This window comes from Bufo bufo, chromosome 1 (genome assembly GCF_905171765.1).
Source record: "Bufo bufo chromosome 1, aBufBuf1.1, whole genome shotgun sequence".
NCBI classification, from domain to species: Eukaryota; Metazoa; Chordata; class Amphibia; order Anura; family Bufonidae; genus Bufo; species Bufo bufo.
Genome location: NC_053389.1, coordinates 15074052 through 15096647, shown reverse-complemented (window position 1 = coordinate 15096647; position 22596 = coordinate 15074052). Strand labels below are relative to the sequence as shown.

Here is a 22596-nt window from a genome sequence, read left to right as displayed (position 1 = left end):
CCAAGCGTCCCTTTCGGTCTCGGCCTTCAGGTTTCCGGGGCCAGTCCTTTCGTCGCTTCTCCACTGCCAGGACGCCGTCGTCCTCATCGGCAGGGGGGTCCCAGGACTCCCGCAAGAAGCCTTTCTTCAAGCCCCAGCCTTCTTGGCGGCCTCGGGCGCAGTCAGCCCGTCCTCCTGCTCCCAAGCAACCCTCCGCATGAAGGGGTGCCCCCACCCCTCGTGGTGGGGGGACGTCTGCTCTCCTTTCAACAAGTTTGGAGGGCTCACGTTCTGGACGCCTGGGCTCTGGAAGTGGTGACGTCCGGTTACAAGTTGGAGTTCGCGTCCAGTCCGCCGGAACGTTTTTTTCCTTCTCGCGTTCCGGGGGATCCGGCCAAGGCCTCGGATCTCTTTTTTGCGGTCTCCTCTCTTCTGGACCGTGGTGTCATTTCCCCCGTTCCCCCAGAAGAGCAAGGGACAGGTTTTTACTCAAACCTGTTCGTTGTTCCAAAGAAGGAGGGGTCAGTGCGTCCGATCTTGGATCTAAAACTTCTCAACAAGTTTCTACGGGTGCGGAAGTTTCGCATGGAGTCCCTTCGCTCCGTTATTGCTTCTCTGAGTCCAGGAGAATTCCTCGCGTCTGTGGACATTCAAGACGCCTACTTGCACGTCCCTATTGCAGAGTCCCACCATCGTTTTCTGCGCTTTGCCATAGGGGGGCGTCATTACCAGTTCGTCGCCCTACCTTTTGGGTTGGCGACCGCCCCTCGGGTTTTTACGAAGATTCTGGCGCCTCTCATGGCGCTTCTTCGCACCAGGGGCATCTCTTTGTTACCATACCTAGACGACATCTTGATAAAAGCTCCGTCTCTTCCACAGGCCGAGGACAGCGTCCGAATCACCGTTCAATCCCTGGAACGGTTCGGGTGGCTGATCAATCTTCCCAAGTCCTCTCTTCACCCCTCCCAGAGACTCTCGTTCCTGGGGATGATCTTGGACACCTCGATTTCTCGGGTGTTTCTTCCGGATTCCAAGGTTTCCCAGATTCGACTGGCAGTGGTGTTTCTTCTACGCTCTCCACGTCCCACCATTCGGGAGTGCATGCGGGTGCTGGGCCTTATGGTCTCCTCTTTCGAGGCGATTCCGTACGCCCAATTTCACACTCGTCCGCTACAGCAAATGATCCTTGCCCTCTGGAACAAGAGCCCTCGGGGTCTAGACACTCCTGTTCTTCTGTCCCGGCAAGTTCGAGCTTCTCTCCCTTGGTGGCAGTCTTCCCTCAACCTATCGTCAGGAAGGTCCTTCCTTCCGTTCTCCTGGACGGTAGTCACCACCGACGCCAGCCTCATCGGTTGGGGAGGTGTTCTCCGGAACCTCACAGTTCAGGGTGTCTGGTCGACGGAGGAGTCCCGTCTCCCGATAAACGTCTTGGAACTAAGGGCGATTTTCCACTCCCTCTCCCACTGGACTCCTCTCCTTGCAACTCGCCCGGTGCGTGTTCAGTCGGACAATGCCACGGCTGTGGCTTATGTCAACCATCAGGGCGGGACCCGCAGTCGGGCAGTAATGCAGGAAGTAGCGAGGATCCTCTTATGGGCGGAGTCGCATGTTCCAGTATTGTCGGCAGTGTATATCCCGGGAGTCGACAATTGGACGGCGGATTTTCTGAGTCGCACCAGGGTGGATCCGGGAGAATGGTCTCTCCATCCGGAGGTTTTCGAGGACATCTGCAACCGATGGGGCCGTCCGGACGTAGATTTGATGGCTTCCCGGCTCAACCACAAGGTGCCGGTGTATCTAGCCCGCGCTCGAGACCCGCGGGCGGACGGGGTAGACGCGCTGGTAGCTCCATGGCAGCGGTTCGGCCTCCTTTACGTCTTCCCTCCGATTCCTCTGTTGCCGAAGGTGCTGCGCAAGATAGAGGCGGAGGGGATACCAACCATTCTCGTCGCCCCGGATTGGCCTCGCCGCGCCTGGTTCTCCAGCGTCGCTCGTATGTTGGTCGACGTTCCTTGGCCGCTACCCGACAGAGAGGATCTCCTGTCTCAGGGGCCACTCTTCCACCAGAATTCACGGCAGCTGCGTTTAACGGCGTGGCTGTTGAGACCTCCATCCTAAGGAAGAGAGGCTTCTCTGATGCGGTGGTGAGAACCATGATCAGGGCTCGGAAGCCGGCTTCTTCACGGATCTATTATCGCACCTGGAAGGCCTTCCTGGTTTTTTGTGAGAAGTCGGGCTACCCGCCCCTACGTTTCTCTGTCCCAGTGGTGCTGTCCTTTCTCCAATCCGGCCTTGACATGGGTCTGTCGCTCAGTTCTTTGAAGGGTCAGGTTTCTGCTTTGGCTATCTTTTTTCAGAAGTCCATTGCATTTTTGAGACCTGTGAAAACCTTCCTGCAGGGGGTGGCGCATTCTGTTCCCCCGTATGTGCCTCCCTTGCCCCCCTGGGATCTCAACTTGGTTCTGCGCGCCCTTCAGTCGGCGCCTTTTGAGCCTCTGAGGGAGATCTCTCTGGTTTTACTTACCTGGAAGGTGGTTTTTCTGGTGGCCATAACCTCCATCAGGCGAGTTTCGGAGCTGGCCGCACTTTCCTGCCGAGAACCTTTTCTGGTCTTTCACCAGGATAAGGTGGTGCTCAGACCGGTGCCTTCTTTTTTGCCCAAGGTGGTTTCTCCCTTCCACCTTAACGAAGATCTTGTCCTGCCCTCTTTTTGTCCTTCTCCGGCGAACCCCAAGGAATGCGCTCTCCACTCTCTGGACGTCGTCAGGGCTCTGAAGGTGTACCTGGGGGCTACTGCCTCCTTCCGGCGTTCAGACTCTCTCTTTGTGATTCCTGAAGGGTCTCGTAAGGGCCTGGCGGCTTCCAAGGTCACCGTGGCGCGGTGGATCCGTTCCGCTATTGCTGCGGCCTATCGCGCTCGTGGCCAGGTTCCGCCGTCACGGATTACTGCTCACTCCACAAGGGCAGTGGGAGCTTCCTGGGCTAGACGCAATCGCGCATCCGTTTCCCAGTTGTGTAAGGCGGCCACTTGGTCGTCCTTACATACTTTCACAAAGTTTTATCAGCTACACTCTCTAGCCTCGGCTGATGCTGTTTTTGGGCGCAGGGTATTGCAGGCTGTGGTTCCTGTTTAACTGCGGGACGCTTATTCCAGGCGGTGTTGGGTTTGTTTCTTGTTCCCACCCCATGGACTGCTTTGGGACGTCCCATGGTCTGTGTCCCCCAATGGAATGAACGAGAAAAGGAGATTTTTGTGAAACTCACCTGTAAAATCTTTTTCTCGTCTTTTCCATTGGGGGACACAGCTCCCGCCCCTTTTTTTATGGTTTTCGCCTTATGGTGTGCGGTGTGATGGTTTCCATTGTGTTTTATTTCCGTTCTCCTTCTCCTACTGCTTTTGCAACGACTGAAGTTCTCCTGGAGGTGCCTGGGGGTATAGCCCGAGGAGGAGGAGCTTCTTTTTTTGCATAGTGTCCCTCCTAGTAATATCTCTAAGCTATACCCATGGTCTGTGTCCCCCAATGGAAAAGACGAGAAAAAGATTTTACAGGTGAGTTTCACAAAAATCTCCTTTTTTAGTCGTTCCGTCCTCCACTCGTGTCTCCCTTTTTTAGTCGTTCCGTCCTCCACTCGTGTCTCCCTTTTTTAGTCGTTCCGTCCTCCACTCGTGTCTCCCTTTTTTAGTCGTTCCGTCCTCCACTCGTGTCTCCCTTTTTTAGTCGTTCCGTCCTCCACTCGTGTCTCCCTTTTTTAGTCGTTCCGTCCTCCACTCGTGTCTCCCTTTTTTAGTCGTTCCGTCCTCCACTCGTGTCTCCCTTTTTTAGTCGTTCCGTCCTCCACTCGTGTCTCCCTTTTTTAGTCGTTCCGTCCTCCACTCGTGTCTCCCTTTTTTAGTCGTTCCGTCCTCCACTCGTGTCTCCCTTTTTTAGTCGTTCCGTCCTCCACTCGTGTCTCCCTTTTTTAGTCGTTCCGTCCTCCACTCGTGTCTCCCTTTTTTAGTCGTTCCGTCCTCCACTCGTGTCTCCCTTTTTTAGTCGTTCCGTCCTCCACTCGTGTCTCCCTTTTTTTAGTCGTTCCGTCCTCCACTCGTGTCTCCCTTTTTTTAGTCGTTCCGTCCTCCACTCGTGTCTCCCTTTTTTTAGTCGTTCCGTCCTCCACTCGTGTCTCCCTTTTTTTAGTCGTTCCGTCCTCCACTCGTGTCTCCCTTTTTTTAGTCGTTCCGTCCTCCACTCGTGTCTCCCTTTTTTAGTCGTTCCGTCCTCTTATGTAATCTTTGGGGTAATCATGGGCGAGGGGATTGCTTACATTACTCATCTCACTGCTTTGGCTGCAGGTTCTGTCAGAGGTTTGCGGACAGGACATCACTACCAAGCACATGCTGCCCACAGTGGTGCGGATGGCTGGCGATGCTGTTGCGAATGTACGTTTTAATGTTGCCAAGTCTTTACAGAAAATAGGACCCACTCTGGATAACAGGTAAGGACGCTAGAGGGTTGGTAGAACAATGCATAGACCACGGGTACTCAACTGGCAGACCGCGTGCCGAATCCGGACCCCAGGAGCCAGCTGTCAGAACATCTGCATGTCCCGCATTAAACTGTAGATGCGTCCTGTCAGCTCCCTGCATCACCATTCCCTACTGTCCCTAGTGCAGGTCATCGCGCCTTTTCAACCTGTTTCTGTGGAACATGGGGTAGGTGACTACTTAAACTGGAGGCACTTAAGGGGGTATAACACTGAGGGTGTATCACCGTGTCTGGGGGTTACCGAAGGAAGCTTAATTGAGGGGGCCTCACTGTGTGTTTGAGGTACTCTGTGCGGGCACGTAAGGGTGCGGGATTCTGTGTGGGTCACTTCATGGAACATCATATTTTTTTGGGACATTAAAGGGGCATCATACATCGCGTGCAAGCCACTGAAGGGACATCTGATTTGAGGGGGCCATGTGAGGGAGCACTTCGAGGGTATCGCTTTGTGTTGGACACGGTCTCATACAGTCTGGGGGCACCAAGGGATCACCCTGCTTTGAGGGGGCACTAAAGGGATATACTACTGTGTCCTAGGGGTATCCTTACTGTTGGGGGGGGCTTTATTACTGTGTGGTTCGGAGACAGGGGATTAGGTGGGATCACAGGTGTGCTTTATTGTTATAATAAATGGCTGCCGCACCACACAACGCTAGTGACTCGGACCTTCTCCTGACCGCAGAGCCAGATATGTGGACCTGTACTACAAGTAGTTGAGTACCCCGTACATAGACCCTCACTGACATTTCAGGTATGCAGAACTTTCTCCATTTCTACCCATTAAGAGGCGGCTGCTGCAACACGTTTATTTTTGAGCATTCCTACCAAAAATGGAGCAGAGTAGTCGGTGTCCGGCCACCATGCTCTGCGGTCTTCTTCCACGTGATCTTGCACAGCTTTATTTTTTTGTAGTTTATCTTTGTTCTTGGTGTAGTAGAAATCCGCTTTTTATGTACTGACCTCCTTACGGGCTGAAGCCTGTATAAGCAAGCAGAGCTGCAGTATAAAGCACTCAGCACTTGATGCTCAGCTGAAGTGTAGCTGTTCGGTAATACTTTGTAATTGGATTTCAGATTTGGATGTGATGGGAGTGAACCTGTGTGTCCATGAAATTTACACTTCACGCTCCGCTGTCGGGTAGAGTTACGAGCAGCAGATGGCGGGATTCCTGCCGCCCCGCTCGTTTCGCCTCCAGTTTACCTAATTAAGTGCTTGATTGTACCAATTGTTCCAGAGCCTCTGGCGATGAATGTGTCCCTCTGGTACTAAAATAGCGTCTCTGTTTCATCTTTGAAAATTAGAGCTTCATATTCCGAGGCGAATCACCTTTCATAATGTCTAAATAGTCAGATATTTGCCGGGGGCAGCGATGGAAACCACGGGCACCTGCAGCTTTCTATTCTCCTGCTTATTCTGGGGGGGGTCAGTATGTAAGTGCAGACCTGGGTGCAGGAGGGGATGAGACCCCAGAACATCCGTACATCGGCCAGATGTCGGGGCGCTGTCATCAGTGCGGCATCCTCCGCAAGACGGGACAAAGGCGTAAACGTCAGTGAGAGAAGGGTATCGATCCTCTCCCGATATCCGCGCCAGTAACCTTTCTTCATCCTTGCACTTCTAGCACTCTGCAGAATGACGTGAAGCCGGTCCTGGAGAAGCTGACTCAAGACCAAGACGTCGACGTGAAATACTTTGCACAGGAAGCAGTGACAGGTACGGGGCCTGGTCTGAGGCGGACAAGACACTAGGGGGCAGTATAAAGCGGGGTCTCGGAAAGGGACTTGGCCGCAGACTAGCATTTGTCAGGGCAGCGCCACTCGAGATAAAGAGCAATCTGATATGGCAGCCCGAGCCTCGCTTAACCCCTTCCCCACTGGACCCTGTGCCTCATGTGGGGAGGGTAAAGGGAATCTGTCATCGCGGTTCTGGGCGATTGTCTGAGGTAATACAGGAGTAGTGCTACACATAAGTTGGCTTACTTTTTGTCAAACTTGGCTCATCTTTAAACCTATTATTTTGGTCTAGAAATGCTACTCCGCTCCCTGCTACTGGACGGGCTTTGGGACTTTTATATATTTTTGTTATTTTTATTTATTTTTTGGTCCGTCATAAATCTAAAGTGAAGCTCATTAGCATAGCTAACCACGCCCACTTCTCCTGCCTTACAAAACTGATGTGGTCTAAATGTCAAAGGTCACATACCGGTATATTGGGCAAATTACCTCTGAGTTGCAAAAGCTGTATTTTATGACATTTTGAAGACTGTTCTAGAGTGCAGGGCTTTATTAAAAAATACCCCTCCCCCCTCATTTTTTTTTTTTTCCTACTGCTTCCCATTCCTCTGTCACCACTCAAAGCTGTGATGTAATATGTAGTCTGGATGGCAGTGGTAATGGAGGGGGCACCGGGACGTGTTCGCGGCACTTCCTACAATGCAGTTTAGTGCAGCTTTAAGCCCTGAGAGCAGAGTCATGGGGGGGGGGGGTGACCGATTCCCTTTAGTAAGATGGGGCTGACAGGACTGATTGCCCGTCCTGTACTATGAAAGGCACCTGAAGTACTTGGCTCCCTGTCACAGAAAACCCCTGATCACGGCGCCGGCACTGAACGCTGTGTTCCCAGATGCGGACATGCTGCTCCTGCGTTCAGATTGTTGCTAAGGAAACCCTGTGCCGCGGGGCTTAGAAGGCGAAGGGATCTGCATGCTTGTCCTATATACAGATCACAGGGATAAGCATCTGGGAACGCATAGATAATGTTCTTGCTAAGGCCGCGCTCACATCAGTTTCATTTTTCTAATCTGTGAGAAGAACGGACAAAAAAAAACAGGATGTTTATCCCTGGGTGATGTGACCCCAACCTAACCGGAGCCCCTATAGTGTAAAAAAATCATCATTTAGTCAGTACTATATAAAATGTCAACTAAAAACAAAGCACCTCCTGGTCCAGGAAACCATGGAACCCGCGTGCACTTTTTCAGACATTCTACTTAAACAAACGGATCTCGCGTGGCTGATGTTCTCGGATTTAAGGGGTTATCCAAAGTCTAAAATATGCCCGGTCTCCTCATATAGATTATACTTACCCCGCTCCCCAGCACCCGCATCTCTCCTGATCACCACGCAGCCGCCGCTGCATTCTGCGACTGGGGGCGCTACGGGGACAAGCCTTCCTAACGTCACCTGGGAAAGATGCAGGGAGATCAGGAGTGAGGTGGGTGCAAGTATAATATAGGTGAGAGGGGACCGGGCATTGGGGGGCAGATTCTAGACTTTGGATAACCCCTTTAATCTGTTCCTGAGGCCTCTTTCACATGGACAATGCAGATCGTGTCAGTCTGTATAAGGGGAGGGGGGGGGAGGTGCATTTCTAAACTACCATAGACTCCCGTAAGACATTGCAGCTAAGCCAGAGTCACTGTTCAGAGCGGCGTCCTAATGGATCCGAGGGAATTCTTTGTTTGGGATTTGTTATAGTATCGGACAGCTTTTCACGATCTCTACTGCTTTTTGTACTTATTTTGTTCTCTTCTCTGTTCTAGTGCTGGCTCTGGCATGAGAATATCCATTGACGGTGGCACTCCGCTTCTGACAGAACCTTTTTTATTTTTGTTCCCCTTGCACGACTCTACTCACAGTTTTGCCCTCCGCACCACATCCTTTGGCCCGATCCTACCTGGTGGTGTTTGGTCTCTCCCACAGCCTGGAATCTCTGCCCCCCTCCATACATAGTGCTGAACATTACTTCAAATGAATCGTTAGTGGCTGTGGCTTTTAACTCTTAATATGCTATTACTCTGTCCAAAAAGGACTCTGAAGGGGATCATTATGTTCATATCACTTTTTTACTACAAGAAAGTAATCTAGGTCGACTGGGAAGGGAATATGGCAGCTTATTATTTTTGTGAAATAATGCTTTCAGGTCTATATTCCTATACTATGCTGTTTAGTGTTTTTACCTTGTGTAAATAACGGTTCGGCGCCCCGTTGCCGGTGCGGCTGGGGCCGAGCCACTCGTACAGAGATCTCTCGGCAGCAGCTTCACCGGCAAAGGGGTGTCGAGCAGTGACGCAGGTTTTAATGGAGCTGCCTGCCGCTTGTCCCTCATCTGAGAACACTATATTGCCATAGACCACCTATATTCAAGCTGCTGTTTTTGTCCAGAAATAAAATGTATTAAGTTTTAATTGTTTCTAAAGTATAACCTGCAGTAAAACTCCTTTAAAAACGCCTGCAGTTGGAGGAGAAAAATTAAATATAGTCCAAAGTACGTGATGTTTGCAACTTCGATAATTGCATTTGAGTGTATCGGTCGAGCTGCCTTGATTGTAAAATTACATGAATAAATACAACCATTTTTGTTTCCAGAGGTTTTGTCTGTTTTTGTTGTTGCATTGATAGCACTTTTAACTGTGTCAGACCAGGAGAAGTAATGAAGAAAACCTCCCCAGCCCTTTCTAACATCAAAATTGCTTAGCTGTGGCTCCTGGGCCAAGACTCGTGCACTCGCGTTTTCAGCTTCGGTCTGTTTCTTAAGCACAAGAACTTTCTCCATTATAACAAAGCTTGATGACTCATTGGTCAGTCCCTTGAAGGAAAGCTCTGAAGTGCCCTTACCAAAGAAGAATGCTGCCACTTTTTACCCAGCATGGAAATGTTGATTCACTTGAGACGTTTCTTATATTTTAGAGCCCTCGCCGTCTCTACGATTCATAGCGTTGAGGCCTGTGATGATTTGGAAGGCTTGCAGATTTGACTTTGGCGAATCATGCACATTTCGGGTTCAGAATTCGGACAAGTTCTGCAGGCTGGTTGATTGGGTTAAATATTTCTACCTGATAGTCTTTAGACTGGTTGCTATAGACAAGACTAAGATCAGAAAGTCAAAGTGGCTTGGTAGCACATAAACTACCACAACTTTCTCTCTCGCTCCCTGTGCCATATTCACCATACACAATAAAATGTAGTCTTCTAAAGAGGTGGTCACCTCGAAGAACAGTTCCATTATACAGTATGAGGCAATTGAATGTCCATCAGTGCAAAATCTTGTGGTCTTCTCAAAGAGATGATGTTTTGGGCACCCACTTAAAAAAAATTACCAATTGGAAGACCCCAAAGTTAGTCCTTTTCACATGGAGAGACAACTTGTATAAAATATGCAGAAATTTAGGAGATGTCCTACATTTTGGATGGAAATTTTTGTAAGCGCGCCTTTAAAAATAAAACTTGGCCAAAATTTTCTAAGCCAGGTTAAAGGCTGGTTTTCCGTTATGCACTTTGTCAACCCGGGATTGGAATTTGTAATTCGACGTGGATTCACAGCAGGTGCTACTTGTTCTATCCCAAACCTCCAGATGTCTGATGGAAGCTCGTCAAAGTTTGAACGTCCAGTTTTTAGCTTGACCTTTGCGCTGTGCTTGCTGCGTCTTGTCCTGCTTGACAGTATTAAAGAGCCTCGTTCCTGTTGATTCGATTTAGCTTCGTCTTTTTAACATCAGTGTTTGTGACTTGGATGAGATGATGACCTGTAAATGCAATTTGTATAAATAAAGTTTAACGGAAACCTCTCGTCATAACCATTAATGTTGATCTGGGTGGTGCGTAGAAAGAGTCCCTTCGCCAGTGTCATTACATGGACTGTTCTGCACACAGGGAGGGGATTAAAACTGGACTATTAGTTTTATAACATTATAGCTCAGCACTAGGTATGAACGAATAGACTTCGGATGAAACATCCAAAGTCGATTCGCATAAAACTTCGCTTGAATACTGTACGGTGCGAGCGCACCATACAGTTTTAGAATGTATTGGCTCAGATGAGCCGAAGTTATTACTTCGCAAAGTCTTGTGAGACTTCGGGTAATTTCAAAAATGTATTTCTACTGTTATAATGTGGTGTTTTTTTTTTGTTTTTTTTTACTGAACTCTGTTTCGTACACTATTCTAATGAAGTTTTATGCGAATCCACTTTGGATGTTTTATTCACTCATCCCTACTCGGCACCTCTGGCTTCCAGGGGTTTTCCAGTCTCCCATTATGGATGACCCGCCCTCAGGATATAGGTCTTCAATATCAAATTAGTTGGGGAGGACACCAAACAAAAGTGGATGGAGCTGGAAGCAGAAGTCCTATGTCCAGTGTAATGGCCGCGGTGTCTACCAACTCCCCTTTTAATTTTTTTTTTTTAATTTTTTTTCTGGCTCGACAAGCCATTTTTTGCTTAACAGGGTTTTTCAGGCTCCTGAGATGGATGATATATCCTCAAGCACATCCCAATGCACAGATGCACACTGTCATGTCTAAAAAAAAAAAAACACAGAAAAAAAATACAATGCAACAGCACTCTGCAAACCAAATAAAGTACAATAATGCCATAGTTATAGAAAATATTCTGGTGCTAATGCTGCGCTTATTTTGTAAATTTGAGATTCTTGGCAAATACATTTTGTACAAAATGATTTGGGCCCGTCTGCCACACGTCAAGGCGATCTCTGTAAGATGGGAACCTAACACTAAATGCTACAGTACCTGTTATGTGCCATAATGGCCACCATAAAATTCAGGGAGTGCAGGTTCCACATGCATGCTAGGTGCGCTCTGCTTTTTTAAAATCATTTTTGGTGCCAAAATTGCCTCCATTAAATTTAAGGGATGCGGGTACCAACATGTGTTAGGTTCCTGTCTTGCGCACACCTGCGCATTGGGATGTGCTGACTGATCCCTTTTTTTTTTTTTCTTTGCAGTTTGTACTGGATGTGTGGCAGACTCCATTCAGTCTTGCACCCCTGACCAGCCTGTCTGCCCCCATTGGCTGATTTTAATTAGTGTAAGTATAAAGCTGTAGCCTGCACTCACTTGAAGCCTTTTGGCACCAGGAGAGGTATGGAGTGGACTCTCATTGCATTCTTTGGAAGCTGACTGGCACCAGGAGAGGTTTATAATGGGCTTAGCATGCATGTTGGTATCTGCACCCCCTAAATTTAATGGAGGCCATTTTGGCACCAAAAATGATAAAAAGCAGAGTGGACCCAGCATGCATGTGGAACCTGCACTCCCTAAATTGTATGGTGGCCGTTATAGCACGTAACAGGTACTGTAGCATTTAGTGTTAGGTTCCCATCTTACAGAGATCGCCTAGACGTGTGCAGACGGGCCCAAATAATTTAGTACAAAATGTATTTGCCAAGAGTCTCAAATTTACAAAATAAGCGTAGCATTAGCACCAGAATATTTTCTATAACTATGGCATTATTGTACTTTATTTGGTTTGCATTGTGTTTTTTCTTTGTCTATCCTCAGGATAGGTCCTTTTAAGGGGTTGTCTCATTTCAGCAAGTGGCATTTATCATGTAAGGGAAAGTTAATGCAAGGCACTTACTAATACCGCAAGCTAAATAAAGATTCCTTCATTGAAGTGGAGCTGGGATTCTCTGAACCTCTTTGCAAGACACTTACTAATGTATTGTTATTGTCCATATTGCCTCCTTTTTTGCTGGCAGGTTTCTTTTTCCTATCACATTATACACTGCTCGTTTCCATGGATACGATCACCCTGCAATTGAGCAGCGGTAGTGGATGGGCTTGCACACTATAGGAGAAGATACTGGCCTCTGCATAGGTTGATGCTTTTTCCTATAGTTTATGTAGTATATGGAGCAAAGTAAGCAATATGGCCATAGTCCCTACAGGGAAATTTCCCGTTTGATTCATGCCTAGGGGGCCACTTGAGCCTCCAGCAGGATACATAATGATCTCATGCTCTCAGTAATAATGCTAGGAGCATCAAATGCACTTGGCCGTTGCCCTCCTGAGTTTGGCTGTATCGTCGTCCTCATGACTGATACAGTTGAATACGGCAGTGGGGGCGGTATTTAGTTCTGCTGGTTTAAGTATCACTGGTTCCTTCTGTCAATTTGGACCTGCCTACAGCTTGGGGCCTCTTTTTTTTTTTTTGTTTTTTTTTCCAGGACCACTTTAAGTTCTCCGTCCACCCCTGATGCCTTGTATTTAACTTTGTCCACAGGATAAATGTAATTTGCTGAAGTGATGCAATTTCACCATCGTTTTGTGGGTTTTGTTTTTACGACGTTCTCTTTGTGGTAAAACTGACCTTTACCTTCATTTAGCGGGTCACAGATGTCATCAGAGATTGGCTGTATTGAGAGGTACGAGAAAGCGGAGACTGGTGCCAAAATGTGGCATGTTTAGCACATCTACGTTTAGAGACCTGTGCACCTAAGGCTTTATTCACACAGTCAGTGTTTGATCAGTGATTGTCAGCCAAAACCAGGAGTTGGTCTAAGCACAGAACAGGGGCAGATCTTTCCCTTCAACCTTATCTCTGTGCAGCTCCACTTCTGGTTTTAGCTCACAAATAGAGTTGAGCGAAGCGAGCTTCGGCTGCTTAATCCAAAGTCGCTTTAGTTAAAACTTCGGAATAATACTGTACTGAGATGTATGGGCTCAGATGAGCCGAAGTAAGTTATTCTCGAAGTGGCGCATAACTACGGTAGTTGATTTTTAAAGTGGAAAACCACTTTAAAACTTGAACCGAACCCCGCTTCGGTTCCGACTAGTACTTCGGCTCATCGGAGTCCATACCTTCTAACACTGTACGGAGACTAATCTCCTTACAGTAGTCTTCTGAAGTTTTGAACAAAGCGACTTCGCTCAACTCTACTCACAATCACTGATCAAAACACTGTGTGAACAAAGCCCAACCTGACAAGGGAGCATGGCCTGATATGTGCTTTTTAGCTCCAGTCATTGGTGTAAATTTAGGAAGTGTCTAACCCTGCCAGACATCCCCCACTGTGGTAAACATGGCGCATAGGTTTACTCCATCTAGGATAATAAATAGAGTTGAGCGAACACCTGGATGTTCGGGTTCGAGAAGTTCGGCCGAACTTCCCGGAAATGTTCAGGTTCGGGATCCGAACCCGACCCGAACCCCATTGAAGTCAATGGGGACCCGAACTTTTCGGCACTAAAAATGTAGTTAAATCCCCTGCAAACAAATGTGGATAGGGAAATGAATTAAAATAAATAAAAATTAACCAATATCAATTGGAGAGAGGTCCCATAGCAGAGAATCTGGCTTCATGTCACCCACCACTGGAACAGTCCATTGTCAGATATTTTTAGGCCCCGGCACCCCGACAGTAGAGAGGTCCCATAACAGAGATTCAGGCTTAACGTCACCCAACATTGGAACAGTCCATTGTCATAAATTTAGGCCCCGTCACCCAGACAGAGGAGAGAGGTCCCATAACATAGAATCTGGCTTCATGTCAGCGACTCAGCAGAGAATCAGTCTTCATGTCATAGCAGAGAATCAGGCTTCATGTCACCCATCACTGGAACAGGCCACTGTCAGATATTTTTAGGCCCCGGCACCCAGACAGAGGAGAGGTTCATTCAACTTTGGGTTGCCCCGCAATATAATGGTAAAATGAAAATAAAAATAGGATTGAATGAGGAAGTGCCCTGGAGTAGAATAATATATTGTTCAGGGGAGGTAGTTAATATCTAATCTGCACAAGGGATGGACAGGTCCTGTGGGATCCATGCCTGGTTCATTTTTATGAACGTCAGCTTGTTCACATTGGCTGTAGACAGGCGGCTGCGTTTGTCTGTAATGACGCCCCCTGCCGTGCTGAATACACGTTCAGACAAAACGCTGGCCGCCGGGCAGGCCAGCACCTCCAAGGCATAAAAGGCTAGCTCTGGCCACATGGACAATTTGGAGACCCAGAAGTTGAATGGGGCCGAACCATCAGTCAGTACGTGGAGGGGTGTGCACAGGTACTGTTCCACCATGTTAGTGAAATGTTGCCTCCTGCTAACACGTTCCGTATCAGGTGGTGGTGCAGTTAGCTGTGGCGTGGTGACAAAACTTTTCCACATCTCTGCCATGCTAACCCTGCCCTCAGAGGAGCTGGCCGTGACACAGCTGCATTGGCGACCTCTTGCTCCTCCTCTGCCTTCGCCTTGGGCTTCCACTTGTTCCCCTGTGACATTTGGGAATGCTCTCAGTAGCGCGTCTACCAACGTGCGCTTGTACTCTCGCATCTTACTATCATGCTCCAGTGCAGGAAGTAAGGTGGGCACATTGTCTTTGTACCGTGGATCCAGCAGGGTGGCAACCCAGTAGTCCGCACACGTTAAAATGTGGGCAACTCTGCTGTCGTTGCGCAGGCACTGCAGCATGTATTCGCTCATGTGTGCCAGACTGCCCAGAGGTAAGGACAAGCTGTCCTCTGTGGGAGGCGTATCGTCCTCGTCCTGCGTTTCCCCCCCAGCCACGCACCAGTGATGGGCCCGAGCTGCGTTGGGTGCCACCCCGCTGTGAACATGCTTCATCCTCCTCCACCTCATCCTCGTCCTCCAGTAGTGGGCCCTGTCTGGCCACATTTGTACCTGGCCTCTGCTGTTGCAAAAAACCTCCCTCTGAGTCACTTCGAAGAGACTGGCCTGAAAGTGCAAAAAATGACCCCTCTTCCTCCTCTTCCTCCTGGGCCACCTCCTCTTCCATCATCGCCCTAAGTGTTTTCTCAAGGAGACATAGAAGTGGTATTGTAACGCTGATAACGGCGTCATCGCCACTGGCCATGTTGGTGGAGTATTCGAAACAGCGCAACAGGGCACACAGGTCTCGCATGGAGGCCCAGTCATTGGTGGTGAAGTGGTTATGTTCCGCAGTGCGACTGACCTGTGCGTGCTGCAGCTGAAACTCCACTATGGCCTGCTGCTGCTCGCACAGTCTGTCCAGCATGTGCAAGGTGGAGTTCCACCTGGTGGGCACGTCGCATATGAGGCGGTGAGCGGGAAGGCCGAAGTTACGCTGTAGCGCAGACAGGCGAGCAGCGGCAGGATGTGAACGCCGGAAGCGCGAACAGACGGCCCGCACTTTATGCAGCAGCTCTGACATGTCGGGGTAGTTGCGAATGAACTTCTGCACCACCAAATTCAGCACATGCGCCAGGCAAGGGATGTGCGTCAAACCGGCTAGTCCCAGAGCTGCAACGAGATTTTGCCCATTATCGCACACTACCAGGCCGGTCTGTTGTTCTATACCCCGCCACAACTCCTGTGCGGTGTGGGGCCTGTCCCCCAAACATATGAGTTTCAGAATGGCCTGCTGACGTTTACCCCGGGCTGTGCTGAAGTTGGTGGTGAAGGTGTGTGGCTGACTGGATGAGCAGGTGGAAGAAGAGGAGGAGGAAGCTGAGTTAGGAGGAGGAGGAGACAGGAGGCAAAGAATGTTGCCCTGCGATCCTTGGCGGCGGAAGGACGTGCGCCAAACAGCTCTCCGCCTGGGGCCCAGCCGCCACTACATTTACCCAGTGTGCAGTTAGGGAGATATAGCGTCCCTGGCCGTGCTTACTGGTCCACGTATCTGTGGTTAGGTGGACCTTGCCACAGATGGCGTTGCGCAGTGCACACTTGATTTTATCGGATACTTGGTTGTGCAGGGAAGGCACGGCTCTCTTGGAGAAGTAGTGCCGGCTGGGAACAACATACTGTGGGACAGCAAGCGACATGAGCTGTTTGAAGCTGTCTGTGTCCACCAGCCTAAATGACAGCATTTCATAGGCCAGTAGTTTAGAAATGCTGGCATTCAGGGCCAGGGATCGAGGGTGGCTAGGTGGGAATTTACGCTTTCTCTTAAATGTTTGTGAGATGGAGAGCTGAACGCTGCCGTGTGACGTGGTTGAGATGCTTGTTGACGCAGGTGGTGGTGTTGGTGGTACATCCCATGTTTGCTGGGCGGCAGGTACCAACATTCCTCCAGAGGCGGAGGAAGAGGCCGAGGCGGCGGCAGCAGCAGAAGAGGTAGCAGGGGGAGCCTGAGTGACTTCCTTGTTTTTAAGGTGTTTACTCCACTGCAGTTCATGCTTTGCATGCAGGCGCCTGGTCATGCAGGTTGTGCTAAGGTTCAGAACGTTAATGCCTCGCTTCAGGCTCTGATGGCACAGCGTGCAAACCACTCGGGTCTTGTCGTCAGCACATTGTTTGAAGAAGTGCCATGCCAGGGAACTCCTTGAAGCTGCCTTTGGGGTGCTCGGTCCCAGATGGCGGCGGTCAGTAGCAGGCGGAGTCTCTTGGTGGCGGGTGTTCTGCTTTTGCCCACTGCTCCCTCTTTTGCTACGCTGTTGGCTCGGTCTCACCACTGCCTCTTCCTCCGAACTGTAAAAAAGTCAGTGGCACGACCTTCATTCCATGTGGGGTCTAGGACCTCATCGTCCCCTGCATCGTCTTCCACCCAGTCTTGATCCCTGACCTCCTGTTCAGTCTGCACACTGCAGAAAGACGCAGCAGTTGGCACCTGTGTTTCGTCATCATCAGAGACGTGCTGAGGTGGTATTCCCATGTCCTCATCATCAGGAAACATAAGTGGTTGTGCGTTAGTGCATTCTATCTCTTCCACCCCTGGGGAAGGGCTAGGTGGATGCCCTTGGGAAACCCTGCCAGCAGAGTCTTCAAACAGCATAAGAGACTGCTGCATAACATGAGGCTCAGACAGTTTCCCTGGTATGCATGGGGGTGATGTGACAGACTGATGGGCTTGGTTTTCATGCGCCACCTGTGCGCTTTCTGCAGAAGACTGGGTGGGAGATAATGTGAACCTGCTGGATCCACTGTCGGCCACCCAATTGACTAATGCCTGTACCTGCTCAGGCCTTACCATCCTTAGAACGGCATTGGGCCCCACCAAATATCCCTGTAAATTCTGGCGGCTACTGGGACCTGAGGTAGTTGGTACACTAGGACGTGTGGCTGTGGCAGAACGGCCACGTCCTCTACCAGCACCAGAGGGTCCACTAACACCACCACGACCATGTCCGCGTCCCTTACTAGATGTTTTCCTCATTGTTACCGTTCACCACAATAAGAAAAATATTATTTGGCCCAATGTATTAAATTCAAATTCAGGCCTTTTTTTACAGACACCTAACACTATCTGGCTATCTATTTAGGTACCGTATTACACTAATACAGGCACAGCAGTAATGACAGATTTAGCTGAATATAAATTTGAAGCCTATTATTTAGGCGCTGGGTGACAGGTATACGTTTAATCACAGAATTAGACTTGGATATGCACAGTAGCGTGTGTGTGAAGTTATTGAGAATGACCCTATCAGCACCTTGAATCTAATATACCCTTTTAGGGATAGATTTAAATAACCACACTATTGATGGTTAAATGGACTTGGTGGCAGCTTGCCCCTGATGTAGGATATAGCCAAAAAATAACCACACTATTGATGGTTAAATGGACTTGGTGGCAGCTTGCCCCTGATGTAGGATATAGCCAAAAAATAACCACTGTTAGCGCAATTCATGCGCTTCTCCTTCTTCTTTGTGTGGTGCCAAATCAATTAGAAGAATAAGTATGTGTACACCATACTGCCTTATAATGAGACCAGACACTCTAGGTGGTTTCATGAAAGCATCTTCTCATCTTCCCTGAGCGCTTGGTAGAAGAGCAGGCGAGAGAGCCTTTTATTCACAGTACATTCACTTAAATAGCAGACATGACATCACAAAAGGGGTGTTCCTTAAGAAGACACTATTGGCTCCTTAACCTGATAGGAGGGGTTTCACTGAGTCTATAGGTGTATTTGAAGACTGTAATGTAATCCCCTCTTTCCCCCTCCCTCATTGACCTTCTCATACATATGGTTTGCAGCCATCTAGTGGACAGAAATGTGTACTACAGAATATTCTCATTATATATTCATAAAATCATAAATCCTTCTCTCACAAATCCCTCCTTTTGCGGGAAATAGACCAGAGGTGAACAGGCAAAAGTGAGGTACTCTCCCAACGCCCTAAACAGCGAAGAGCTGGACTTTCCTTATTGCTTCACCAGGTCCCCTCAACTCCCTTTCGGGTTTGCCTTCACCTTGTCCTATTTACCCCGCAACCACCAACAAGGTTTTATTTACTTCAGGATGGAATAATCTGTGTCTTTGACAGGGGCACAGCACATATACATAGTGTGGGCATGGATATATTATACATTTTCAAAAACAATTTTCCTAAAATGTAGAACTATATGACAGCCTGTTAAAACCAAATTCTAATAACATTGTAGTCGCTGAACCAGTTCCCAAAACATTATTCTGGCCATGATATTAATTTCAGAATTTTTCCCGTCAGTTCATTTGATAAAGTCCATCAGTTTCTTCAGATCCTTGGTGATCCTTCTATCAGTTTCTTCAGATCCTTGGTGATCCTTCTATCAGTTTCTTCAGATCCTTGGTGATCCTTCTATCAGTTTCTTCAGATCCTTGGTGATCCTTCTATGAGTTTCTTCAGATCCTTGGTGATCCTTCCATCAGTTTCTTCAGATGCTTGGTGATCCTTCCATCAGGGGCAGTGTTGTCCAGGATGTAGATGCAGCCGTTCTTGTAGACCCCTCCTTTTTCTGCTGTCAAGGACCAGTCGGTTCTGTAGAGTCATCACTGGAAAAGAGCTCAGTTGTTCCACCATTCCTTCAACAGCATCACAGATATAATTCACAAATCTCTGTTGATGACAATAGAGATGTTAATCCAATCAAAAAACATTAATTTTTTTATTTTTACTAATCATGGGAGTTAATGACTCGAATCCTGCAACTATCTGACTTTTTGCTTTAAATTAATCAGAAACTCTTCTACAGACTCCTATGGCATCCATGTATCCATGTGAGTCAAAGGATGTAGGCAGTGACCTCCTTAGTCGTGACCGGACATTGTTTTCTGATTTGATCCCACTCAGGAGTTGAGAATAGAACAAATGGCATCAGTACCCGATCAGGACTTGATCAGGGTACATTGACCACTTCATTCCACCTGCATCCTGGGTCGGAGTTTCAAATCTCCACACAATCACCAGATATCTGCGTTTTGATAATTTTTGGTTGATAAACCAACTGTCAGAGTAAATGTTAGAGTCACTACTTGTCTTCTTCAGCTGAATTATGTAAGAACAATATCCTGGAGGGAAAACACCAAAGGGCTTTCCTGTATAAATCCTGTCTCTAAGGTCAGTTTGTCATTATATTTTAAATTTGGCCAAATATTTAATGTCAATTATAGGTAAGGATGTAGGAGCTACAGATGCTACTGAACTTTGAGATTTCTCCCTTACCAACATTCTAGATTTGCCTAGGGGATCTTTGTCACTTACACATGCTCCTAACACATATATCCCCAAATCCTGTTGTATAGGATTTCTAATGGACAGGAACAGAGGATTACATTCATCATGTTTACAACTGTTTGGTGGGGTTCCCTTCAGGATAGTCATTCTATGGGACAAACCTTCACCTTTACTGACTCTAGAGGTAGTTTCCACTGGATTATATTCACAACACTTCAGACTAGTACTCCATTCTGTTAATTTCCAATATCCACAGTTGGTATGGTCATATTTAAATACAATTACCATAGACTGGGTCAGTCCCCGTCACACAGATGTACTTATCAGACCAAAACCAAGTGTCCTATCTGTCATCTGTCTTACAGTCCACTATACTGCAAAAGTCAACTTAGTTGTTCCTGACTCATCTTGATAATATAACACCGTTGGAATTTGATTTGACTGTGATTTTCCCTTTGTACAATATGGAACAAACAATAAGGCATGAAACAACATTATGGCTCTTATAGTCCTGGCACTTGATTGCAATACGATCAGTTTCTCCTTGCAATTCGACAGCAGTGGCGGCGGTTATCAGGACTTGATGTAGATCTTCAAACCGTAGCTCTAGGACTTTCCGCACGTCTCTTGTTTCACCACTATCCAATCTCCTGATTGTGAAGAATGAATCGCTTCTATACAGTCTGGATTCTAGGAAACAACTAAAACTTGGAAATACACATTAGACAATAAATTGTGCAACAGACAACATCATTTTGGAAAACTACTATGCTGCATCTGGAACTATTGGGGAAATAGACACCTAATCCAGGAGCATTCCCAAAGAGTACTTCATGAGGACTTAGGCCTATCTTCCGGTTAGATGTATATCGGATGGAGAAAAAACCCCAGGGATAGGTACTCTCACCTCAGTCAGTATCTTTTAGCTGTAGCCTTTGCTACAGGCCAAATCTCCGAATATCCTGGAAAGAGATCAATATAGACACAGACATATTCACACTGTTCCACCTTTGTTCTGAATGTAGTCAATCCGCAGTCTCTGAAATGGGTAAGATGGCCTTGGCATATGCCTTCCTGGAACTCCCATAGTTCTCCCATCATTATTACAGCATTCACCTAGTGGCAGCATTGCTGAACCCAGGAGCTGTCCACCACAGAACCCAATCACACCTTCTCTCTCTCGATTTGCCCATGTTCTAAATCCATCCTCTTTAGGTAGAGTGCCCTCTGAAGGAAGAGTTTATTACCAACTCTCCAGAGTCCTATTATCACTTCTACCTTTATCCTTTGATGTTTCCTTTCAGCCTCTGTAGCCTTTATCTGAAAAAGGCAAACTTTTTGGAAATCCACTGGCCTTAAGCCATCCTGTATCACACAGATTTCCACTTAGGGTAGACTTCAGGTAATAATGTAGCCTCTACCTTCTCAGGCAGTATCAGGGCATCAAACATCTTTCATACATTCAGCATTCATTATTGATGGGCTTAGCCATGGATCCAACAAAATCTCTGCTTCACTAGATTAGACCATAATAATGAGTGATACCGAAGGCATACCTGGATGTTAGCAGTCTTACCCTCAGCCATCTTACCAACCTCAGTGAGTGTCTTCAGCTCTGTCTCCTGCACTACCATTGCTGGACGGAGTGGTTCTTTCTTGACAACCTCAGATTAAGTAGGAACAGCATATCCTGTCCGAGATGATCCATCTTCCAGGAACCTGAAATGATCTACCAGAAACTCAAAAATGTGGTTATTAATTGGATACATTAAATTTGAATTTGAATTTTTATATTTTTATTTACTACTCCCAGCCTCCCCCCTTCCAGATGCAGCATAGTGATCGGATCTAATTTTGCACACCCTTAAGACGGTGATTAATTGGTGAGAGGAGTAGGAATTGCATTACTATATGCTCCTACACATGTGATACTACCCTTACCCATGAGAGATCATGGAACATGTTTGCTATGAGGCAATGTAATTAGATCCTAAGGACTGTATAGAATAACAGGGATCCAGTATTTGATTCTGGGTTGTTAATTTCCTATGGGTGTTTCATTTGAAGGGGCTGAACATTTGTCTTCCTCCCACAGGCGAGGAAGTGGGCAAGTACATACAAAGTCTCCCCCCCCCCCCCTTGTGGGGAGGACTGATAGGCAGCCACCCCCGCCTTAGGTCTTTGTTTGATTTAACTTTAACAATATGACAAAATAGGGACAAAATTAACTTCTCTCAAGCCTAGCCAACACTAGACCTTTCTAGATGATTCTCAAGATCATACACAAAGGCAGCACTTAGGATCTTCTCATGCATAGATAAGGTAATCTCAAAAATCCAAATCCACCCAACTTTTCTGGAGTCTAGTGAAAACTTTTTTTTTTTTTTTTTTTTTTTTTTTCACACTCTCTGTCCTGAGTACAATGTGACTGACTGATGATCTAAACACTTCATCACAGACTCACTGATCTTCACTATGCATTAAATCCCCAGCTCTACATTGGACTCAATTTTCCAAATCTCATAAATAATATGAGAAAACTCTCCATATTTTAACTAATTTTCTATAAAGCAGCATAAGTAAGTCCTCTGAATTGGGAATTCTATTCATCATTGCAAAATTGATGTTACTACTGGGTGTAATATATGTCATATATCATATAATGATGCAGATATCTCTACACTTTCACTCATACCTGAATAAGGACTTTAGAATGAGTGCAACCTAGATTGAGTAGACTGGCCTGGAATATTTCTAGTAGGCATCATAGGGGCAATTACTGCAGGTACCTTTTTAACTGATGGGACATACAATTGGGAAGGGTTATTTTCAGACATCACTGGATATAATCCAGTGTTGGAACTATGATAGGATTGTATCCTCAAACAAACAACATGTTACTTGCACACACACTCATCCCCCATAAGGCCTAAGGA

General features: G+C 47.3%; 1 protein-coding gene across 1 annotated transcript in view; it reads left to right on the top strand.

The window, feature by feature from the left end:
- The window catches only part of PPP2R1A (protein phosphatase 2 scaffold subunit Aalpha), a 35455-nt gene extending 26586 nt beyond the window's left edge, over positions 1-8869 (top strand). The window contains exons 13-15 of the mRNA XM_040420581.1: positions 4313-4455; positions 6127-6218; positions 8047-8869. Coding sequence (XP_040276515.1) covers positions 4313-4455; positions 6127-6218; positions 8047-8063 — 252 coding nt within the window. The 3' untranslated portion in view covers positions 8064-8869. The remainder of the gene's footprint in view (positions 1-4312; positions 4456-6126; positions 6219-8046) is intronic.
- Positions 8870-22596: the final 13727 nt, after the last annotated feature.